Source organism: Argopecten irradians, chromosome 6 (genome assembly GCF_041381155.1).
Source record: "Argopecten irradians isolate NY chromosome 6, Ai_NY, whole genome shotgun sequence".
Lineage (NCBI taxonomy): Eukaryota > Metazoa > Mollusca > Bivalvia > Pectinida > Pectinidae > Argopecten > Argopecten irradians.
In genome coordinates, this window is record NC_091139.1 from 14485678 (window position 1) to 14511225 (window position 25548).

The window sequence follows — 25548 nt, forward strand, 5'->3', positions numbered from 1 at the left end:
AGAACTAGTGTTTTCTTTTTACTCTTTGTAGGTCAGGGTTCTTGACGGTTGGCTTATATGCATTCTTTGCGTATGGTATTGGATCGTTTTGCTTTTCTGTCAATTTTATCATACGATTTAAGAGCATACACATTGTGCGTGTGCAAATTGAGTTATATCCAAATAAAGTTTTTTTGTCCCTTTTTGTTCTTAGTGTAGTGGTAAATTATTTTTGGGATCTTCATTTCAAAGTGCATCATGAATTTCTATGACAAACTTTAATGATTGCAATGAAGCACAAAATTAACTGTAATTCACCCGAAGCGACGGAAACGTTGGAGACATTGAAGGGACGTCGTCGATGATTGGCTGGAATTCAAATATAATCCAACCAACCTCCAGTTAAACAAGCACGTGCATGAAGTTGCTTTACGCTCGCGCATTCAGACAAGAAAGACAATCGGAAATTAGACGGCGATCGAAATCAGATCAAATAAAATTGGCGATATCAAGTACGGATTAAGTTGTTTTGTCTAGACGAAATTACAACGCCTGAGGAAGTATTTTATGAATCATCCAGATTTTTAAGCATGGGAAAAACATTTTCAATAAAAAGTTTCTTAAAACATTTCAAAATGGATTAAGATATTAACATCAAGGGCATCTTCTAGTAAGATTAAACAAAGTTATTAACATGTACACGAATACAAAACAATAACCGTATTCCATTAATACATTCTCTTTTAAAAGATATATTATTTCGAAGTGAAGTCAAAAACATATAGAGTAATCTCGGTCGAGAGTAAAATGAAATGGATACGTTTCCATTAATAGTGTATTATATAATGCTCTGAATGGGCCTACCCGCTATCATAATGTTCTTCCCTATTAAACATGCACATGATATAGGTGTACAAGTAAAAATAAACAATAGCGTAAAAAAGGTTTCATGAATGACTGGAACTGGTCTACTGAATATGTGTAGCTTCCATGCCCATAGATAGCGTGATGTTTAAAATCAATTTAATACACGCAAGATCATTTTTATATGAATACCTCATCCATCCGTCGAAAGCACCTCACGTCAGAGCCCTAGGATGGATACAAAAGACGAACGCGGGTGTGTTTTAATTGAATGTAAGCCGGAGTCATTTAGTATATGACTACTGCGGTGACTGCCTCTGTTCCGTGTAATACATGAGCCAACACAAGGCCACAACCAGCAGAGTTTTGTTAGTTTGTTGTACTGGTGCAAGCCGTACATACCGACAATACACGGCAGAGACTACACGTACCGGGACACTTTAACATGACTTCTACTACTCCGCGAGCATTTACTTATAAAACATATTTATAATGCGGATAACGTGTTCCTTATATGGTGCGAGACTTTAAAAAGAAGTGACAGTCCAGTGTGTCTGTGAACAGGCGTTTCTCTGTTGCTGTGACGGAAGTTTATGTCCGAAGAAAGCTTGCGTCGGTGTTGCTGGAGTATATACGGCCCCAGTGACAGGTGTAATGAATACATATTCAGATACCTGGTATGATGAATATGTCACGTGACCCTCGGTAAGGGGAGGAGCAGGGGAACGATTCACACACGTGAAAAAAATTTAGTCAATGCTTGTGGACAGTTCGGTCGGACTGAGGATAAAAATAAATTTGTTGTCTGTCCTCTGCCTGTCTAAAGCTGCCACTGTCAGCTTCCGTGGATATTTACATATCAACCGGGTACTGGGCACTGCGTGGATATATCATTAAGGAGTCCATTGAGTTAAGGGCGCATCGTCTGTCACAATACATTTTAGTTTTTGGTTCTCGTGCAATCTTCGGTGGTACTTGAGTTCACTCATTATCAAACAGATGTGTTAATTTGTTAGCATCCCGAGGCTCGGGACTCTGTGAAGCGTCTTCTATGGTGAAACCATTTCCTTGGGATACTATTAATATTTCAATCAATATATTTCAATGGAGCGCTTAAAAATCCTTATTGAGAACACGACAACATCGAGGAGCATGGATTGTCCTCATTTATACAGTACGGGATATTAAAAAGAGTTCTTCTTCTAATGAAAGGAAATAATTAACAAAGGAATATCCACAGGAAGAGAGGAAAGAATTTGTTCATGGAGATACTTCGCTTGCAGGCTTAAAATCCCAGTTTCTAAGGAGTTCACATTTGTTTTTATCTGGTTTCTTAAGTTTGATTTCTGAAATATTTTTATTTAATTCTTAATCTTGGAATCATTCGGCAGAGCTGGTGATACGGACGACATTTGCAGGCGAAAGATAGGTGAGTTGATAGTCTTGATAAGAACATTGAAACTGTACGCACCCTACGTCGTGCAAACACGGGAATTTGCCGTCTGTCATGCCTTTAGTTAGGGAACATGTAATTACAGAACAGTTCGGAATGTACGAGTTCAAATATACCATTGCCATTATCAGAGTGGTTTAAGTACCCTACACGTGAATGCATGTCTTTCTGCAGTTCTTTTAGTTTTTGCTCCTCTGCACGTCTATCAAATTTGATATTCTGTTTTTTGTACATGTTATCATGCATATCATGTGCATGTGTGTGTTTTAGAGTAGATGTTTATATATCTTGCAGGTGTAAGATAAATATACAAATCGAATGGTTAGCCACTTCATCTCTTGTTAAACATGCTTTCATGTTTTATACCAATATTTTGATAGGAGGTGATAAGCTAACATCATCAACTCACTCAAAACAAAAACAAAGTGTTTTATCGTCCGAATGCACCTAATATAAATAAGCTTACAGTTTGAAACTTCAGTGCAAAATCTAGTTCCGTATTTTATACCGATTTAAATTCAGAAAATGCTTATGGGGTCATCGTGACACATTTCTTTATCACTGAAGGTGAATTATATGTAATGAATAATTATATAATTTTTTTTATTGTTTTACTCATCCCTTTGTTTTTTTATTCTATGAAGTCTTTACTCAAATTAATTTATGTTGTATTTCTCATACATGGTATTGTCTTTCACAATAATTAGATTTCACAGTCGATAAAGATCTTGAGGATATCTGATTTATTGTTTCAGTTCGCATTGTTGTGGTTTGATGTTTAACGTCTGAAACATTTTTTTTAATGTAGTGTGTTTTAATATTATAACATGCATTTGCAATTTTTGTGGTTTTGCATTTTTTTCTTTTGATATCTATCATGCTATCTTATTTTACTATCTCAATTGTACGCAAAAGAATTCGTTACTATACAGAGAGATCATAGGAGGTTACAGGAACACGATACTGTGTTGTAGCTGCGAGGTTTTTATATATAGAAAATGACTGCATTTATAAAATTGAAACCGATCCCTACCTTGAGTTAACACTTGGGGGCGATAAAAATCAAAAACGGGTTTTAAATGTTAATTTTTTACGTCATATAGAATCTTATCACAAATTTATCTTTTATTTTCTGATCTTATCTTATAAATAATAAAGAAAACGGGTCCGTTTTCACTAGAGTATTTTGTTCACACAAAACAACTTGACCGAGTCACCTGTGCTCGTTATATGAGTACGTAATACAGATGTGATTCCTTTCATACAGTCGGAGTTCTCGCCACAGCCACTCAGAGAAGTCGTTCACTATTTATTTGAAAACGAAAACCAATACAAGCTTTATGTTTATTTAGGTAACACACCTGTACGCGGAGATCTGGTGTAAAAACTCAGGTATTGTCGTTGTACACCTGTGCAGGGTTTGAGAACCTAGATCGCGTGACATTCCTATCCCTAGAATGGCTCTATTATAATGGCCCAATATCGCTCGAAATCGATGGTTTCCTATCTGTGGTCAGCTTAAAACGCCTGATAATGCCGGACTGTAGCCGTACCATAATACCTGTTTAAATGGCCAGGCATCAGCACTTCCATCATTCTACAACCACAGATTACAGGTTAATGTCAAATGTTTCCAAACTGTACTTTACTCCCTCTTTCTCCTAACGTTAGATGTTAATGCCGCCATTAATTTCTTTATTCACTGGTTCGTTTTACTGGGCCGTCATGATATAGGTAATAATAATAACAGTTACACGGGATTACACAGTTGTAGAGCGTTTTCAATAATAAGCATAGATTAACTTTTATTTAGTATCGCTCAAAATACGTGTACTGCTAACTACCTATAGTTACTAGGGATTAAACAGTCGTAGAGTCACTGTAATAATAATAATATGGCATTAAATTTTATTCAATAATGATAAAGATATAGTTAATGATATTTACTTTTTTTTATAAAACCATATGACTTAAACACTGATTTTGTGATTTAGATAATGGTTACCAATAAACTGTTACTATGACTTAAACACTTGTAAAGAATGTTTATAAAACTATATGACATTAACTTTTCATTTTGACTTGATGTATAATTTTGTATTTTAGACTAAATATAATGCTATATTATTTTTAGACATAATAATCCTCCTGTTGTTGTTCTGTTATATTGACAAGTTTGTGATATAAAGCTGCATATGCTCACTGTATAACATCTATTAAAACTGGATACTTCAAAGGTAAAAAAAAAATAATTGGTATTTTTGATGTATTCTATATTCATCCCGCTCATCTGTGTCATCTTTATGAATAACGCACTCTTTGCCTGTTGTCATTTTAAACTTTGTCTTTATGCATGATTAGAGATTTAATACTAAGGGAGGAGAAATTAAAATGGAATTCTTTTCAAATATACCAAATTGATATTTTGACGGTATGTTTCAAAAATAATTGATATCAATTTTACTGTATAGTATTTCCGTAAAACCAATTTTATCAATATTATCATAAAAATGATAAATAATTATAATTATTACTTTAATTTATTTAACTTTGGCCTAAGAAGTATGCTTATACCTGATATTATACCCCGGATATAAATTTGTGTAAAGGCATTTCACCTGACAAAGCCCGTCTTCAAACAATAGAGTTTGAAATGCTATTGAACACCTGTATTCTACAGGTAATATATCGACACCTGTGGTGTTGATGATTAAATTACCTGTTTAGCGGTAATAAACTACTTATTTTACCTGCCTAATCAGTTAAGGGCTGAAGAGCATTGTGGAAACTTGGGAAGGATGACCCTCCAGGCCTATAAACCATAGTTTGGTTGTCAAACCCGGGTTTGGAAATTACCACTACACAATAAGTTAATGACACCTGTATTTTGTTTCAATGAACTTTAAGCGCTATCAAATTTTAACTAAATAACTTGACTATAAATCGATTTGAAGTATTATAAAACCCATAACTAACATTGTGCAGGGCTATTCACGCCACCTTGTACTTTAATACGATCAGATCTTCATGTCTTAAGAATCCTTTTCGTATCTATCAGATAACATTTTAACTGGATGTAAGCGGTGGATATTTACACATGTTGTTTTGTACTTGGTCTGTTTTTATATGATTTATAAAGAATTTATGGTTATGGAACATTAATTTAATGGGATATATGAACCCACCTACATGAAACTATATTGCACACACCCAAAAACGAACTTTAAATCAAACAATTATCTAAAAATGGCATTGTTTACCTACGTCCTTTTAAACATAACAAAATTGAAGGTTATTCAATCATAACTTTAGAATTAATATCGTTCATGCCTTATTGATATTTTATATAAAAAAAATATATTACAAGAACATACATTTCACGAGTTTCTTTATGGTTAAAAGTTATTCTGAAATTAGTGGTGTTCAACATCAAAATCAAAAGAAAACAACAAATATAAAATATTGAAAAAAAACATTTTTATCTTTTGTATTTTCAAACACTTTTTATTTAGTCTTATATCTGTAGAAATATATATATTTTTTGTATTTTTATAGATTTGAGGCTGAAACACAATAAATAATTAGTTGTAAAATAACACATATGCTTTTACAAGTATTAGTTTGGTGAATTATCTTTTCAAACAGTTCCATCAAAGTTATGAGAAGTGAGCATGAGCTTGTGGACGTTATTGTATTGACCAGTTTGACCTACAGTAAAGATAAACAATATCCTAATCATTTCTCCCCAAGACGATTTGTTCACCTGAAGAAGTATAGTTTGAGTCGATGAGGTGTTAGATTTATTCCTCAGGTGTAAATATTGATACCTGGATTTAAACCACACCGAACCATTACCCTAAATAAGTGCCACTCGAACAAGGCCACCAGAAACCGAGTAAACATGGAGTCCATACAGATACCTCCGACTAGTGGAAGGTCGGCCTTTCTCTTGTGTTTGTGGGGTGTCTTTTGCTGAGCTGGTCAAATGGATCCGCCCCAGACAAAGGTGTCATGTCAACATTTAATTACCAGTAGATTAACGCGTAGAGATTCTCACAACTTTCTTGTCAAATATTGATATTTCTTATTTCTGCGTTGTCAATTGTTAAAGAAGCACAAATCCATTTATTTCTTTTCCTTCGGCCCCACAAGTCGAGGGTGATTATTGTCCTATTACTACTTGTTTCAACTGCCATCGCTTCTTTGAAATTCTGGTGTTTTGTTCCATCAAGGTTTTCCTACAGTTAGCAACACGATCGAAGTAGAGTATTTGGGTGGTGATTAGCTCGTGTGACTGAAGTGATGTACTTGAAGTGTTGCAGTTCACACTGGTTCGACGTGTCCCCTCTTTGGAGTTAACCCTACATACCGATCCCTATGACTTGAGGTAGTATTTCAAGAGCTTGCACGCTAGTTTCAGAACCATTAAAACATAATAATTCACAAAACTTAAACGTAATAATAATTATTTATACAACTATCAAATAAACTCAAATGAATACACGCAATAAAAATTCAACATATTTTATCTTAGACATATTTTGTATTAAAAAGCTGACAATTCTCTACCCAAGTCTAACAAGACCTTCACCTTAAGCAAACAAAGCCTTAAAATACCTCCGCATTGCCTTTGTGTCCCTGCGTATTTTGTTTACCGTCCGAAGGGATCTGACCGCGCGCCCTAATCCAGGTTATACAGGACTTTCCCAATAAGGTACTTGTTCACGCTATCAAGTACTCGAGCGCTACTTCAAACTGACGGAATTTTTAGAATTATCGCCAACACTGGGGTAGTCGTTTATAGTGTGAATACGATGTTTGAAGTCTAGGGTTCTAAGTCTGACAACAGCAGTGAGCGAAATGAAACTGTCGCTGTGCCATTGTCTATATGCCATGAGAAAAATATGTTGTTTGGATCAAGTTATGTAGTTCCTTACCCATGACACCTGCGTAAGTGAAATCATTTTGTAGTAAATGTTGTTATACTTGTTTATTTTATACTATTTTTAGAATCATAAAATAATAAATGTAGTAAAATTTAAAATAACTTAAGTGATATTACCGAATTAGGGTTTTATACTTTTAATAACTCTTTCTTGTGTTCAGTTTCACTAACAAATTCTTCAAAACTGTCTCATTCAGTTTAAGGAATATTTAAGTCAATCTGCAATATCCCCTAACATAATACTGAAAATCAAGTTAAATAAAATGCCTACATGTCTCAAATGTTATTAGGATAGATTAATTGGACAATTTCAATCACTAAGATGCCAATAAATTCGTCACCGTGAAGTCTATGGAAGTATGTAGGATAAGGAGGCTGCAGTAAAGCCCACTTATCTGCCTCTATCCGCTGTATATGTAAATTGGGAATGTTTATGAACCCAAACCAAAACATAATTAACTCATTTTCAGTCGGGCTAGAAAATAATGTTAACAGATTATTGTAGTATGAGTATAATTTATACGCGCTGAAATTGGCCGTGTGCTGTGAAAATATGATACTTAAGGTTAATTTGGATAAACGGTCTAAAACGCCACCGAACACTAAGGTATGATAAATATTCCTCTCCAGTCACTGTTGTTTAAATTACTCATCACAATTACTGAACATAAACTGTGGAAGCTGTTCCGTCTAGACCTTAAATAAACTAACGCCAAACGGTAGTTCATACCACAAACATACGCATTTATAGCCGTCATACTCTGGAACGGCAGGCTGGGGTTCTTATTCCATGGTGTCGTGTTCTATTGTCTTAGTAGAGCGGAAGGCTACAGAAACAGAACGTCAGTTAACATGGCTATCTTGTATTCCTACACAAACGTTGGCGAGGTTACAAGACAAAGTCTCGCCCTGGTGAGTTCCGAATGGATACATTTCCTGGTTCCGATCATATCACTCTTCACAAGCATCACATAGTTCCTTCACAGAATCCACACGGTGCCAATTCTAGTTAGTTACTTAAGTTCGGTTTTGTAACATTGAAATATTTTTGTTTATTTATTTTCTTTGATATTTTTTTTTTTGAAATACGCAGTACTGCTCTTGTTCAACAAATTGTCCTTGAATAGATTTTGAGCATTGCAATTATATTAATTTCTCATTTAAAATTAATTATAAATACAACATATTACTATAATCTAGTATCAGTAAGGTCATTTTAGAAAGTTTCAATGATTTTATATACATTTAGCCAACGTTACAGTATGATTCAATGTCTGGGTAATAATTTATGAACATTTAACAATAAAAGTAAACAGAAAAAAAACCTTGAAAATTAAAATTGACCTCTAATTTGAGAACACATAATACGCGTTTACTCTAGTACTTTATTTAACATTTGTAAATTAGTCATGCGTAAATATCATTCCAAAGAGCGCCAATCTCTGCCCCATCGTTAGTGCGAGTCCGGGCCCTGCTCGTCTTTCCATCACCATCCTCGTGTTGTTATGGGTCAGAGTCTTACACAGCTGTGAGACAAACTATTGGCCAAGGTCTGCTTGCGAGCCTGATACCCATTGATAAAACCCGCGAACTTTTACCTCTCTGTTCGTGACTAGTCCACGTTAGATTCTGGCCAGTAAATATCATCGCGGAACCGTGGGACCCTCTTGCTCCAGTTTCAATTTCAAACAAAATCTCTTTGTTTTTTAACCACAAAACGATTTGGAAGTAAGTCAAGATTACTTCCTATAACACAGGAAAAGTTATGATTTAGCATTGTCATTGTGGTTTGCGTTGTTTCAGATAATTTTGAAAGTTTTGTTTTTATTATCATTTCATGAAGGGGTTGAATTGATTGTTTGCGCTCACAATATGTACTTTACTATGTGCACTTGCATAACAGCGAGGTTTATGCTTTTAATTAAGATGCAGATTTTTGATAATGGAGTCTGGAGCCTACGTTCTGATGCAGCGGACTCCGATATTAAGACATATGGGAAAAATGAAATTTGTATCGCCATACTACATCCAAAAAATCAGATTAAAGTGATATATTAACGCAGTAAGCAACAAAACAGCAATTTTGAACCAATAAATATTGTGCATGACGTCATAGTTGTGTTTTCAAGAATAATAAACACTTAATACATATATAATCTCGCGTGTGCAATTTTAGATCTTATCTTTGACAAAGAGCTGGTATGTATCGAATATTAAAATATTATCTTCTTTTGGATGTAGTAACTCAGTGCTTCGTTTTCATTCCTTGTGTAGATGTACGATATCTCTCATCTTGTGTAAAGACTGAGGTGTTGTATAAACTCTCAGATGGTGCGGTAGATGGTATGTAGCCACATACTGGAGGGTATTATCTATAATTACTTACATTTTTATTAACTAGATATATAGAAGGAGGGATTTGGGTGCAGCATTATGATATATATATTAACTTTCATTCTCAAATGCAGTTAAATCTTTCACTCGCGACCATTTGTCAGCCGAAGCCGTGAGCGTAGAGAGGTATTGGCATTCTATATGTAAGTCACAGACAGACGACACAAATCATTAGTTAGCAAACGGACTTTCAATTTCTTAATCCGTCTACAAGTGACTAAATAACTTATCGACATCTTCCATTGATATAGTCATTGTACGGAGACTTTACAGTGTTCCGCCGAGGTGTTAGAGGGAAAGGATTAAGACCTGCTCGGCCAGACAGCTAATGCACTACTCGGTATTCGGTTGTGATCCCCTCCCTACCGGTTAATAACTACTATTAGTCTCATTGGAAGCCATTAATTGTCTCGGTACGAGATTATCCGGGGTTCAACCACGCCTCGCGAGCTCACGTGGAAACCACATGCTTTCACCCGTAACGAGCCAAACCTCATATACATTTACCATTTTATATACATACATATTTACGCTTGCTTGTGTAATCAAAATATCAAAATCTGGAGATTACATTGTTTTTCTTAGACAGTTAGTATTAATTATTATTGTGATGTCTTGAGACAATATTGTCGACAAAATGGTGCATAGGTCGTGAGCTCCAGGTAGGGTCTATTACTTGTACGCGTTTCCGTCATACGATGCATATTTAAGCTGGTATTTTTCATTGTTTTTTATGTTTATAATTATCCCCTACAACTTTTTAATCTATGTAGAGCTGTACATATATGTATGTTATCTGTGACGATACATATATATATTGCATTACCACACACTATCGACTATGTGGGGTACTAGTCACCGACTGTTTATGTTAAACCATTCATCGCTTCTTTATTTATAGGTAAATATATCATTGTGAAAATATCTGTAAGTAAACTAAAACCAATTTGTATATAAATTCCACATGTGAAAGATGACAGCATTTTGTCACGCATATTGTGTATAATTATATGCGGATGCATGTAGACATAGAGCTACATGTACATGATACCAGACAGTTAGGAATTGTGTGTGATTATGTAAGTACTGAATCATATTATATACAAAATACGACATACATATCATCAATTTCTATGTAGAAATAATGTCAAATTTTGCTGATATATTTTTGATTTTTATTAAATTGTTATTCATTTATTCTGTTTTAGATTTAATTATTATTTTCCGCAATGTCCTGTCATAATTTTGTTTAAAATATTCCGGAAACTTTTGAAGTGAGTGAAAATCTTTTTAGATACTTTCCTTAAAACACAAATATCTTCCTATATTGGAAGACGTAATATTTTTTTTCTAGTAGTGCCGCTAATTGAATTATTTTGTTTCGGAGATTCATATTAAACCATCACACGTGGACACGTGTATTATAACATAATGACGTAATTTTGCTAATTAATATCAATTATAAGTGGTGTAATTTTATAATCTTCAATGCTATATATAATTCATTTTGTTTCTAAATTAATAGCTAACAATTTAATAGCCACTATATACAATGTATATAATGTGCTAATAATCAAATTATCAAAAATGTATTACGAAATTATTTGTGCCATATTTGTGAAAATGAAGTTTTAAAAAAAAGTTCTTGTAATATACAATATAGATGGAGAGTAAACATGAGCATGTTGGCTTGTCTAATTATCCGGGTAGATAATGCCCTCATAAGGATGTGGTATGCATACATATATATGTAAATAAATGTATATACCGTAGAGTACGTAGATTATATATACCGTTAGACATGCCCTAATCAGGCTGTGGTTTACATGTATTATCACGATACCCCCTAATTAGACACAACACTACCTATATACCTTTAGGTATACCTATACGAGTTTCACCCATGGATATCTTTATATTTCAACAGGTGTGTGTACAGCGGGTCTTACACCGACCAAGACAGAAAAGAACAGGCTTTGATAAAGACGAATCACAGGCATATTTACACAAGGAAATACCGTGACTTCTCAATGGATCTGTTCCTGTGTCTAGCCCTTTAACGGAAAACATGGCATACGACAGGGTGGTCAAATAGGACCTGTGGATTTATCATCGGCGACACGTGCGCGGAGAAATTTTATTTGTAAATGGATACATGGAAGGGTTCAAAATGAAGGAGATTGTGTACTGTGATATATTCAAATGGATCTTGTTTTTTCCTTTATTTATTTCGTTGACCGGTGGTCAGATTCTTATATCTAAAAGGGAATTAAGTGTGAAAATTGGCCGGAGTGTGTATTTTCGACGGGATGACCTCAAGTTTGGTCGGACAGAATCAAACGGTGACTGTCGGGTCCAGGTGGTCCAGAATGACCCCATCACGATGAGAGTAGGCCGCGTGGAACCAGAGGTAGGTATCTATTGTTATTACGTACTATATATCGTTATGTATTGTCTGGAAATCAGCATCTACGCATGTAATGGTAGCGATAATTTGTCTCACAATTCGTCGTCGGAACTCATACAGTTCACTTTGGAAATCTTGCTGATTTTTTTAAATGGATTAAAAGAGGCACATGAAAATGTCTTCACTAGACCTTTCTATAAAATATTAGAATAAAATCCATAATCAAATGTTCCGCTACCGCATATCCAGAGGGTCAAAGATGCATTGCAAATGTCCGATAACAAAATAACACACTTTCGTTCGACTCCAAGAACTGCTTATATAGCATACTGACATCGAAGCACATGATCGTGAAAAAAGTTTGGCTGAGCAAATCGTAGATAACGTCATAGCACATAATGTAAATTATCAACTATATACGCAAAACATTTATTCTCAACTTTTTCACAAACTCGTGATCGCGCCTGTTTTTAAGGGAAACACGAGAAAACCATGTGTGCGGTTGGGATGATCTGACAATGTAATATTTCCACGTTTATGATAAAAGCATCCCTCCCGAATACGTAACACTATATAAAATGTATCCCCATGTGCACGGTACAACTGGTGACCTGCCTGGTATCATTTTCGAGTAAATATCCCTTTTTTCCACGGGAAACTCATTAGTAAGATTATGTTCGGCTGCAGAGGTGGAATTTCTCCGCGTGACGCTCCAGCACGCGCTTCCCGCGCGCGGTTGACATATTTTGATATGTAACTGATTGACAGACGGTTTTTTCCCCATAGACATTTTTAGGTGTATCTATAACATATGATTGGTGAATCTGGAAATATTACGCCACGATTACCGAGATATAAGTCTGCTGTGTAGCCGATATATATAATGGTGATACCAGGATCCAGGGGCTTACAAAGTTTTACAAGCTTAATTAGTTTATATATCATATTCTATTACATTAAAAACCTATAGAGGAATATCGAGCTTTAATCCAATCATTATTGGATGAAGTTGCGGGTCGTGTAGACGTTTTATTTTTGATTTTGTACATCTCCGTATTTTGATTTTCTACATCTTTGTATAACGCTTGTAGACCTACACACACATTCGGTACAGAACACATCTGTACAGTCAGGTGAACGTTCCGTCCATCTCTCCCTCTTAGCAGCTTTATCATAATCAGCCAGTATTGTATATACTCATAATGCCAGAAATGTAATTGAAGCGTGTGAACACCAAACCCCGTAGTACCTCATTAAACCGTGCATTAGGTAGATGCCAGCTATTCGACAGTTTGAGTGGTATACGAAACAAAACATCTGCTCCCCCTCCCGAACCCTCCCTGACCCCCTCCCCCGCCTACTTTTTATCCCCCATAAATCCTCCCCGTTCGATAGTTCCTCCTCTGTAGACCATCTCCCTTCCTGCCTCCTTCTTTGATGGTCCCTGCCCACCCATTTCCTAAATTCTCCACTCTTTATCATCTATTCTCTGATAATTACCCTAGCAAGAAATAAAAACTGAACAAATGCATAGTACTCTGCAAAAAACTTAATGCAATATTTCTCTATTGTGAGATTATATAAGTGATGATAAGTGCCCCATACTCTCGCGTAATACACGGTCATTGTTATGTAATTACTGCGACACCATTAATACACGTCTAAGATACCAAAATGTTAAAGTCCCCCAAGCTGTGTAGTCTAGCGGGACAGACATAAAACATCAAATTTCTTGTTTTATCCCAGTATTAACATAGCTACAATCTAGAGCAGAGGAAATAGATATGTTTTCTCCTTAACAAAGCTCCTACTGTTTGGTAAAGAATGGCGTTTCTGGGGTGAAAAACAAAGGCCCAATTATTCCAGAGAAAATGATGGAAATTGGGGTCAGTGCTCTGTATAGCCCCATCTGGTGTGTATTGTGTTATATGATATTGTAATAACAAGATGGATACCTTAATGTGTTCTTAAATATAATAATTCAATAGATACAGTACGAATTCCTGTTATGTTATTTTACCTTTCTTATTACCTGGATTTTAGGTACTTTTGCAGATTCCTGAACATAAAAAGTACCTTTTCATACGTTTCAATATCAATATTGAAATCTTGTAATGTAAGAAAATGATACAGTGTCTTCAGTGAACGCCTGTATTCTATAGAATTTATTTTCTATGAATCATTTTAAACAATTTTGTGAATGAAACCTACTGCGGTTTAAATGTTGCCTGTTGAATGCATATGCACCTCGATAGTTGCCAAAGATAGGCGGAGAATGCACAACTTGTGATTTCACTCCCCTTCAGCTGTCTAACTAGGCTATATAGTACAGCCTATCTGCGGTATGGTCTCGGCTATTTGTACCCGAACAGCACTTTCCCCTCTTGATTCCGAAATATTTTATAGGGCAAACTCCGTTAAAACCCGTATCATATTCGAACGTGTTTTATAAGTACGAAAGACAAGATCATCTAATCTATCTGTACCTGTAGGGGTGCTATATACATGATACTCTATAATGGTGTCCACCTGCTCCCAACTCAACAGAATGCATTGAACCGGTCGGTGGAAATACTCCAACCTTCCACGCGTCAAATTCCGGCAGGTATTCACCGTCTTCGACTTCAATCTTATATATATATATACGTCGTTAGTTTCGTATCTAGAACGTCAAAAGCTATCGCTTGACGCAACGTTCGCTTAATTGAATTTAATATCCCTATGAACCATAATGAATAGAAAATACATGCCGCCTTTCTTCATGATTAAAGGCTTTTGCCGAGGATCATTCTAAGGGACTTTCATTTTCACAAATAATTTTCTTGAAGCGAGCGTTTTGTATGCATGTCACGGATTGATTGGCGTAATATCGAAGTCGATGAAGATAATGAGTTTAACAGCCGAGGTATAATGCCGGGTATTTTGTAGCTTATATTCAACGCCCACACGAGGTTCACCGAGCCCACGGACAAAACAATATTCATTAAATAATGTATTAGCACTAGGTACATACTTATATAATAGCGTTATGCACCAAACGGCGCACTGCACCGAGGAAGTAAGAGAAACAACAGGCGAAAAACTTATCTCTGAAACAAACGAAAAACAGAGAAAAAATCTAAACGATGGATCGAGACAAATCGACAGACAGGAATTTAGAGTTGTACGATATGTCAATCATAGAGAGTTCAGACTAGCAGAAAATCTTGCCTTGTTGAGGATAGATAAAGAGCAGAAGAAACCCACTGGGCGATATAATGGAGCAATAGGACTTAATCCGTTGGTCTATATCAGGTGTACAATCTAAAAACACGTCAGTCACTTGGGACGTGTCAAACACAGACTTGTTATCCGCTTTCACACGTTTCTATTCTGTTTCACGAGAAATCCAATTTGGATCATTTCAATTAGGTGTTTTTCTCGCTGTTTATACTACCGGGGGCGCAATTCGCGCTGTTAATTCTATATCCGAAGGGAAAATCAAGGTCGAGAACGAGGGTAGTTTTGTTTCCGGTTCACCGGTTTGTAGTTGTATACTAAAGTATATGTCCCAGCTCCTGGGATCTACTTGACACGAACAGTGATTATACATGATGGCGATATTATCTGTGTATTGTCCGCAGGCTAGAGATTTCGTCACTAATCATGTTGTTGTTTGTCACCAACACCCGATTGTTGACCTGTATCAGAAAGATCCTTATCGGGCTGGTCAGAAGACACCAGTCTCATTCTCCTTTAGCTAGTTCACATTGGCTTATGAAATCCAGTATTAACATCAGAACCCTTCGAACTAATTCTCTTCGTGTCTTAATGTAGTTTGTGTTACTTTTAAATTTAAAACAATTTCCATTTATATTGGCTTATTGTCAACCTTTAATGATTTTTGGTGTTGAAATATTTTTTGCAAAATTAAAACTTCAACAATTAAGTTTTGTTTCTACGACAATTGCACATTCGCCAATAATGTTAAAGACATGCTGGCCTGTCTGTCCTTAACGGAAGATGAGATTTTAGCAACCAAAAGAATCTCCATCTACATTTGTATTTTATGAATGAACATGTAATAGGATAAGATTTTTTCCGTTTTCTTGACAACCCATCAAACGAAATTCCGCTATCTTGTGGATATTTAAGCTGCACTGTCCATATCCGATACCCTGGAGTTTTATAATACAAAGATTGTTTTTAATTTGTTGAATTAATTCAACAACCGTTCCAGAGAAACTGATAGGATTTATCTCGTCAAAGTAGGCCACGAGCAGACGACACACCCCAAGTTAAGACGTTTTTCCTTCCATTTCAGGGGAGTAAGGATGATATTTCAGAAATAGATAACAATCAGAACTGTTTCTAAAGGTGATACATCGCACTGAAATGAGGCAGAAAATATGGTTTGTAACAATAACAAAGAAAAGCTTGAGGCGTTAGAGATCGCGGTATTGCTCGTTTTAACTGGAAATTAATTCTCTGGGTGAAATCTCTTTCTCCCGGAGCTACATATTCAACTAGAAGACGCTGAAACTTGATCTCCTGAAGTCATACAAAGCCAACACAAAAACTGCAATGTGTTTCACTTTACAGGAGTCACCTTGGTGAAAAAACGGGGGTCAAATTCTAAAGAGCAGATTTCAATTTACCTAACAAACGGGAGATGTTAGTTTTTACCTATCTGTCCCTATCGGGTTCTGAGCGCAGATTTTCTTATTCACTTTTTTTTCCGCCATGCTTTCAAAGGGAGATTTGAGATAAGCATTGCACGTGATAAACATCACACTTTAGAGATGCCTTGTGTCGAGATGCTGGCTGCTTGTCTATCACTGACCCGGTTAACTGGAGTCACGTGGTGTTTTACCTGCAGAAAGGTTCACAAATAAAGACATTCACCTCCGATAACTTCCTTGATTAAAGACAGCCCTGCTCAAGCGAGCAGAAAATGGGCCCAATGAGTTCACAAGTTTATTCATCCGCTACGTCAGATAACGACAGGTTTCGTTCAGTCTGTGTGGTCAGATGGCTAAATCTGTGTTGGTCAGACGGACAAGATGCTAATCAGGCCATTAGCGGTCAGTTTAGATTTTTATTATTATACGTATTGTGCATATTTGCATGAGCTGGCCGACACACAGGGGGTAGAGAGTATTGGGCACTGTCTTCCGGTCGAGTAAGCATGTTGGACAGACGAATTGGATGAAGGCTTCAAACGTTGCCGGCTGTACAAGCTTGACCGTTTGACCACTAGATCAATGGGAGGGGTGTGTCCTGATCTAGGTGATGATTAATACAGCAATCCAAGCGTCTATCACGGCTATAATTGATTTGTAAATTTACAAACCGAAATCATGATTATAATGCTACTCCGATACAAATACATTTCTATCTACTAGTGCACTGTCGTATGTTTCACTCTAAACACCAAGCGTCAAATTAAAAGACAATTTTTGAAATGACGCATGAAACCACCTCTGAGAAAAGTTAAAATTCGAAATCATTTAAAAAAAATAAAGACGACGACGAATCCGAAAAATTCTTTTGAACAATGAAACTTTTTTGGCCTAAATCGCCATCAGTGCGAGATTTCCCGAGCTCTCCAGTCAACCGTATATCGATAAGAACACGTGCACAGCTGCTGCAGTCGTGATATAGATTAGATTTCATGTGCGAGACAAAAAAAGAAGGTCATTAGAGTAACGAGAGAATCTGCAAGCCTTGTAAAATTCCGCCTGTATACTCAATGGAGGAAAAACCGTTATAGTATCATAAAAATGTAAGATAGACATCGTAAATACATTACGAACGATTTGAACGATGCTTTATCATTTGAAAATTACTCTCCAAGAAATGGACGAAATATATATGTCAGGGTTATTTTCTGATATGTAAATCGGCTTATGTCCCTTACCAAATTTGCAGTATGTATCTGCCAGTAAATATGGTGACTGATCCACTTCAGACGGATTTTTTTCCAAAGTTTATTACAGATATCCGTTCACGTAATAACATTATTGTTTGAAAGAAGTCATAGCGCAGTGCAACGTATATATGTAACGTCAAACCTTATAGTTTAAACGGAAAACTTTAACACCTTCATGTTAATATAGATTGGTACATTTTCGAGATCTTAAACGGTTTATGGAGCGTTTGTGTCTATTGAAAATGGTTTCATTGTATTCAGGAATATATGAAAGATCACGAGAATAATTTGAAAACACGACATATGGCTATCCATATTAAACGTCCACCCACACAGTAGTTACGTGTGTCTGTTATCTGTCCAAAACAATAGACATCATCAAACTTTCACGTTGTCAACAAAAAACATGACAACCTGTTACTACACGTGCTATCATTTTCAGTGTGACACGCATGCGTGTACGAGTTGAGTTCTTATACACGTTTTTATATCAAATGCAGTGTGATGCATTCCAAACGCCAAAGCTTTAAAAACAATCGGATCAAAAACGACGCCGGATTTGGCAGGAACTGAAAGTGTAAATGTCTATTTCATTAGAATACATACCAAAACGTCAAGGTTCTACATTAGACGAATCAACACGTTCCGCATGTGTATAGCACCAACATAAAGCCTAATCTCTCCCTTTGTTTCACCAGCCAGCCAAAGAATTAAAAAGTCTGCAAGGAATTACTGTATTGTTTTAGCAGATAAAAGCCATTCTCCGACATATTTTCAAAATTCGACATAATGCATTTATCATTGTTTTTACAATCTGCTGGGAAATGTGTACACGAAAATGACTGCAATTTGATTAATTTCCCATATAAACTGTAATTTGCAACGAGACATAAAAACATGGACCAAATGGTTTAGTAATAATCTCGGGAAACGGGGCATATCCACGTCATCGGTCGGTAGTAATGTGCAATCACTGACAAAGTCGTTTAATGCTTAGTTTACTAGCGCTAGGAAAACATATTCAACACGCTATTATGAGAAGGGGAGTTTTTGTTAGTGAAACCTTGAATGGCAGAGCGGAACTGGAAATGAGCAGACTAATCTAGAAACCGAAGGTAGTGAAATTCTACTTTCGCAACTCGGATTTCAAAATATTTTTTTCAAATCAGTCCTGATGGTTTTTTATGCATAAAATGGAATTTAAATTCGAAATTTGATACAAACAATATATATACTTTGTAACTTATTTTGTTTGTTGAAGCTATATTTTTAGATGTCGTACCAGGCCGTTTATTTCATCAGAAGCAAGGTTTATTGTTCCATTTCTAATTTCCAAAGACAGTACTTCATTCAAGACACGTGCACGTGGCTATTATAACTTCAATATGGTTAACAAATACAGTTGGTGTTGAATGATGCTTTAATATACCACAAAGAAACTTGTGAAAAGTGCAGACTTAAATAGTTTTGTATTTACAGTGATGTGCTTCTTAAGATGTTGCTGCGTCTTTCTGAGAAGCTATCAAGTTGTTTTTGTATGCAAAAACAGTAAACGTTTGATACCAACCCCGGGCTTTGAGTTCTGCTTGGTAGTAACAAATAACGAGAACTCTTAGTTTATAGCACCCCTAAGATGTTCACACCTCCTGCGATTTAATTTGTTTTTGTGGTTTTTTTTTTTTAGAAATCCGCGCATGTTAACGTTATTGCAGTTTTGCACCAAACCAACAGTTGAAGTCAATGCTGTTGTTCCAATGTCCATGCGATGACGATATGATGTATGAACGCAATCTGTCCGTGGAAGGAATTTCTTTTTGGCTTTTTCATTACCATACATTTAAATCGAATTATTTTTTTTTTTAATATTTACAGGTAGTTTTGTATTAGTTTTAGTGGAACCCATTTTTTAATGTAGATTGGAGGTAGGAACTTAGTAGGAAGTCACTTGGAATCCTTAAACTAAAGTCGAATTCGTAAGAATGTAGTCGCTGCTTGCTGTTTTTGAGCGCATATTGACTTCATATTGAGGATAATATTGACACGGGACAATTAATGAAACAATATTTTACCGACGGAAACTATAACCTTCTCCCAGTTACAAACTGGCGTTATTCTGACGGTCAATTAATCGAATCATGGTGGTCTCGAGGAAAGAAAATGATATTAAGACAGTTTTTTTTGTGATTACTTCCATCTTATTATACAATGGAACAGAATATCATATTAGGGTGACGTTTTCTGGTTTATCTGAAGTACAGAGTGTGCTGTAGGTCCGTTTAGAAAATCTACATTGGTAATAGACGCTGAAATATTGTACTATGTACTGTCAACATCATATAACATCATCGTGAGGCAGAAAAATTACAGGTGTCATGGTATTGCCCCAGAACTTGTAACAGTGCAATGTCTTAAGTAGGAGATGGGGAATGTCCTTATAGGTGGCCAAAAACTACCTGTATGGACCACACAGAGTGCGCATGCTCTATCATTAATGTCTGCAGGTACAACCACCATACTAACTTATGTATATCCATGCTTTCGGGGTTTTTTTCCCCGTCGCATTCCATCACTGATGTTAATTGTTTCTATACATTAATGTTATTTAAATGTGAAAGTGACAGCTTTTGGTTGGTTACATTTTGGCATTCATGGGATTTTATAGCAAATGTAAGAATAGTGTAGTTATGACCCCATTTTCATACAGATAGCGATTAATGAATGAAGAATGGTATATGAAATATGAAGGATTGCTGAGTAAATATTTATATGCTAAAATATAGGAGTGGAAAAAGGGGGGGAAAAACTCACAACATTTCCTCACATATTGAGTTACATTATGGACTTGCATTTTATTAGTTTCATTCTGGCAAAATTCTTATTCATCTTGGCCCAGTTCATCAATATTCATTAACTTTAATTGAATTCTTTAACTTAAAATTCCCCATAGGAATGTATTACAGAAGTTACAGAATGTTCCTTAATTTAATATTGTTTCTGCAATGCTTTTCAACGAACGAAGTTTAAGTTAAGGAATTCCTTAAAGTTAAGAAATGTAAATGAAACTTGGCCGTTATAAGTTAGAACTACTACAGTACAGACCGATAACTATATATATTATTTTAATGCCATCCCTGGTGAACACCGAGCAACCCTTGTAACTAAGAGAAAATCATACCGAATGTGTGTTTGTTTTTACCGTGAAATATATGACAAATGTTGGGTAAGAGTTTAATTCGTGTTCCACTAAGTACTGTCACCTTAGGAACACAAGGCGGAAAACCCTGACAAATGTGCCCATGTTTTAATCCGTGTAAAACCTTAACAACTGTCACATTTTCACGGGGCGACCGATAAATCCTTTCCGTAGGTACAACATAAGTCACGCGCCCCCTTACGTCACACGACAGGTGAGCGACCTTCGGTCACTATGTAGACAATACATATTGTTGTGGTCAAGATTTAATAAGGACTGGACATATTAATCAAGGATTTTGATGTAGATAAGGCTCGCTGAGTTTGATGTTATTCCTGACCATCACCGCTCTGTGTGACAAATGTCGCTGTGACAAAAGCATCATGATAAATCTAAGGAGGCCTGAACCAGAGGAACACTAACCCTAGTTAATGTCATATCATCTAAATCCGTAGGTATAATTGGTGTAGCGTGAATGATAGATCCTTTAAATGCAATAACATCAGGAAGTGTAAATTAATAGCCGACATGTGAAATAAGACAAGTTTCCAAAAAGAAAAACAAAAGTGTTTCCACTGATTTCCATAAATTTATTCAGGAACTGGAGATTCGCTTTTCATTTCAAACAAATATAAAATTATTATTATATAATCGTTACATTTATCATTATGGTCAAACAAATGAATTGATATTCCTACAATAGAAAAACGTTAGGTCCTGGTTCCCCAAACACACGCGTAGTTATTATATAGTACTTATCAGTAATGCTAAAGTGACTTATAAAATGGATATTTGTATTGAATAAATACCTACATAATATAGAAACACGTGTTTGTGTCTGGATTTTGACCCACCTCATTCATGTCATTTACCCCCTACTGTTTGGTACTGAGAGACGGTGAATACATATTGAAACACGACGTGTGACAACTTCTAAACTCTCCCTAATTTTGCTTCAGTTGACGTTATCAGCCCATGTTGGTTTGGGTTTCTCTGTGACACGTGTATGGGCATCAGTTAGATGTTTTATACCCATCTGTCCTGTTACTACCACGTGGATTCACTGCTGGAGCGGCCATTTGCCTTCAAAGCGCCTCAATGACATTGATACATCACTCTAGCTCCCTGGGTTGCTTACCTTTACTGGTATGGCCGATGTGTCACGTCATTTGTTTACTAATGTTTTCCCAGATTGGTGTTAGGAGCATCATTACTTGTTTTTTACGTTTATTTTTATTCACATTTTCATGTGAGTGGACACTGCCATTTTATCATCCACTGGTCAGTTAACCTTGTGGTGTCATTTCATAGAGTTGAGTTAGCAAGAGGTCTTAGGGCGTGAAAATTCCTACATAAATAATACACCATGTGTTATTGCGTTCAGATTTAGAATGTTGTTTGGCCGTGAAGTAAGGTCTTAGAGAATGAGAGATTTTATAATAAACCTGATGACTTTTTCTGGGTAAGGTGTAGATATGGCAAATATTGACATTTGTACTAGTGCGACTACAATAGAGAGTTTTGCCAACGCGAACACAACAGCTACCGCCCGAACGAAGTCTTGCATAATATATTTATACTAAGTACGACTGCAAAACCAACTAGCTGACCAAAGCGCTAATACCGTTAATCAAGCGAACAAATAAATCATCTAGTTTACCTAAGGGGGATGAAACAACCACTATAACATGAATAGTTCATTACGTCATCACAACGTTATATAACCTTGAAATTTGGATAGGAAAACACTTATTCAATTCATATGTAAATGGTGCACCCTGTCTTCATCAGATTAAAGTCGTCTGCTAGCAACAGAAACCCAAAAATTTCAAGTAGTTGTGTTCTATAGTAAACGGAATTATTTGATCTAGTTTAAATGCGACCCTGAAACGTCATTTGAATATCAGGATTTTAAGTACATTTGCGTGAATTCAAAGGTCGATGTATGTTTGCTGTTCGCCAAGGTTCTCATGTTCACGGTTCGTCTCTCAGACCTTTGACAATACAGATCATCGCTTCGCTTTTGACTCCACATTCCATCGCCATTAAAACGCCGTCACTCAAATAAATGACCGATATCAAATCAGCATTACAATGTCCATCTCTGAACACCGCCTAGTCAACAATGATAATCTTATTCTCAGGAAGAAAATCCTTTGCAAATTTTCAACGATGTCAGGATAGTGCAGAACCATTCTATCGCGAAATATCGTTTCTGCGAGATTTGATAAATGATCTAGGCGCCCTCTTTCGACGAAACAATAGACATGTCGTTATCAGGTACAGATGTAAAACTTCGGCATCGCTAATCTAAGATCGTTTGTCTTTCTATTCATAATATCGCATCACAGGCTATGTTATTACAGTGGAAGCCTCTAAATAATAGCAGTTGTGTTGTGGTTATGGCCAAGATCGTAAAACCGAAGGAAACGCGAAACCAAACGCGGCACCAAATCCACGATAACACCGTCCATGGGTACTACAGGACGGTGAGTTCCAACATAGTCGCTTTGACTTCAACGGGATACATGGCTAATATTCCGTTCTTCATTACACATAGGCTAAAACATGGTGTCGGCGAAATATAAACAAAATATAATAGATAAGGAAAGATAATGTTCTGTTGAATTGACTTGGTCGTGCTTGTTCAGGGATATTTTAGGAGGAACTTTTTATAAACTGCATTTAGTATTAGTTCGTCTCATTGAAATTCGTTATGTTTGTCGTCACGTGATAATAAAAATAAGTATTCCGTTATAGTTTTAACTCGTTTTGTCGCGAAATGATATCACAAAACAAGTGTCCTATTGGAAATCAAAATAATAAAAATATTTACATATATTTCATAAACTGCCATATACATGCACGATGCATCCAACAACTATGGTGGTCTATTTTGTGAGTGTCTAAATGCTCAACCCAACCCCGGACAATAGATACGGACACGCCTTTATAAAATTTCGTAGTTAACGTCCGCTCTACGTTTCTGTATGTTACTCATTACCCATATGGTCACACAATAGCTTTTGTGCTGTTATTCACGACAGGGAGGACCAGACTCTCCTTTTAATGTTATTTTTTTTCTTTCTTTCTAGCGAGCATTGGCATACCTTCAAAGAACACCAACTAAATATATTTCTATTCATATTAAATATGCTTCAAACGGAATATGACGATATGGCCGATCTAGGCTTTTTATAAATAACAGGTGTTCACTATTAGTCCTCTCCTTACACATTTGTATAAACCTCTAGGAAGTGTTGTTAAAACGCCATGTGAATAAGTGTACCGAACAACCTTCTACTCATAAATACAAAAACTTATTCAAATAATGCACTGATACTTATCGATATTGTTTTATTTCAGTTTCAAAGTACAAATATGCAATTAATTTTAACATTTATCAAAACTTCATTTTGATAGCATTCATTTTTTTCAATCTTATTATCGAAATATTATTTGGCATATCTTCTGATTTGATAGTCCTGTACCAATGTATGAGGTATCAACAAATTTGTATCCCACAATGTTACCAATCAATTTCATTATAAAATTTTCTAACTTTAAAATATATTTCGGTACATCTTAAAATGAAATTAACCCTTCCTGTATGTTTCTTTTGTTTTTATTTAACAATCTTATTTTTCTTTATTGTTTTTTTTTCAAACTTAAAAAAAGTGATGTCCTCAAATGAACCCAAAAGTTTCAACAGAAAAGCAATCGAAATATGTTTATGTACTTAAACCATAAACTACAACATAATCAGCCACCAAACTTAACGTCCAAATATCAATTTATACTGCGCATGATTTGCAAGACAATGATTAGATACAAATCCCAAGAAATTGTAGTTTATGCATACATCTCTGCGAGTAATAATCCTTTTAATGAGCCGGAATTAGACAAAAGTAATTAAAACATGAAAAAGTTATTCAGCATATTAATGGCGTTTCATTTGACGTGCAGGTTCGTTCGTCACAGACTCCAAGCGCTATAGCAGAATCATGTTGTGTATATTATGGAAGGTTATCAGTGAATTAATCAGTATATGTAATCGGTATTGAATTACCAGACGAGCAGCAGAGTAGGGTACTAGTGGATGGTACGACGCAAGGTACATATAGTAATGATAACACCATTATGATATATCTAATCCTTCGACGCGATATTAATTATTAACCGATCTACATAAACGTATCCACTAGCACTTTATCTCCCTAAGATCGGACTTATCATGTTAAACCTAACACTGTTATCTATAGCCAATAAAACCTATATGTGGATGATCGTAGCTCAGGATTGGATGAAGAAATTGTAATAATGATTTATAAAGTAGGCTAGTCATCAGGGTAGTCCTCATTCTGTCGTATGCAACAATATAGCACCATCAATGGTTCCTGTA

At 35.8% G+C, this 25548-nt stretch overlaps 1 protein-coding gene across 2 annotated transcripts in view; it reads left to right on the top strand.

Annotated features, from left to right (window-relative positions):
• The first annotated feature begins 1074 nt into the window (after positions 1-1074).
• The window catches only part of LOC138325084 (FRAS1-related extracellular matrix protein 1-like), a 69646-nt gene continuing 45172 nt past the window's right edge, over positions 1075-25548 (top strand). The window contains exons 1-2 of one of the 2 annotated variants that reach the window (XM_069270491.1): positions 1075-2272; positions 11563-12045. In XM_069270491.1, coding sequence (XP_069126592.1) covers positions 11791-12045 — 255 coding nt within the window. In that variant the 5' untranslated portion in view covers positions 1075-2272; positions 11563-11790. Of the gene's footprint in view, positions 2273-10630; positions 10715-11562; positions 12046-25548 lie in introns of those variants that run through there. The other variant, XM_069270492.1, reaches the window with a different exon arrangement.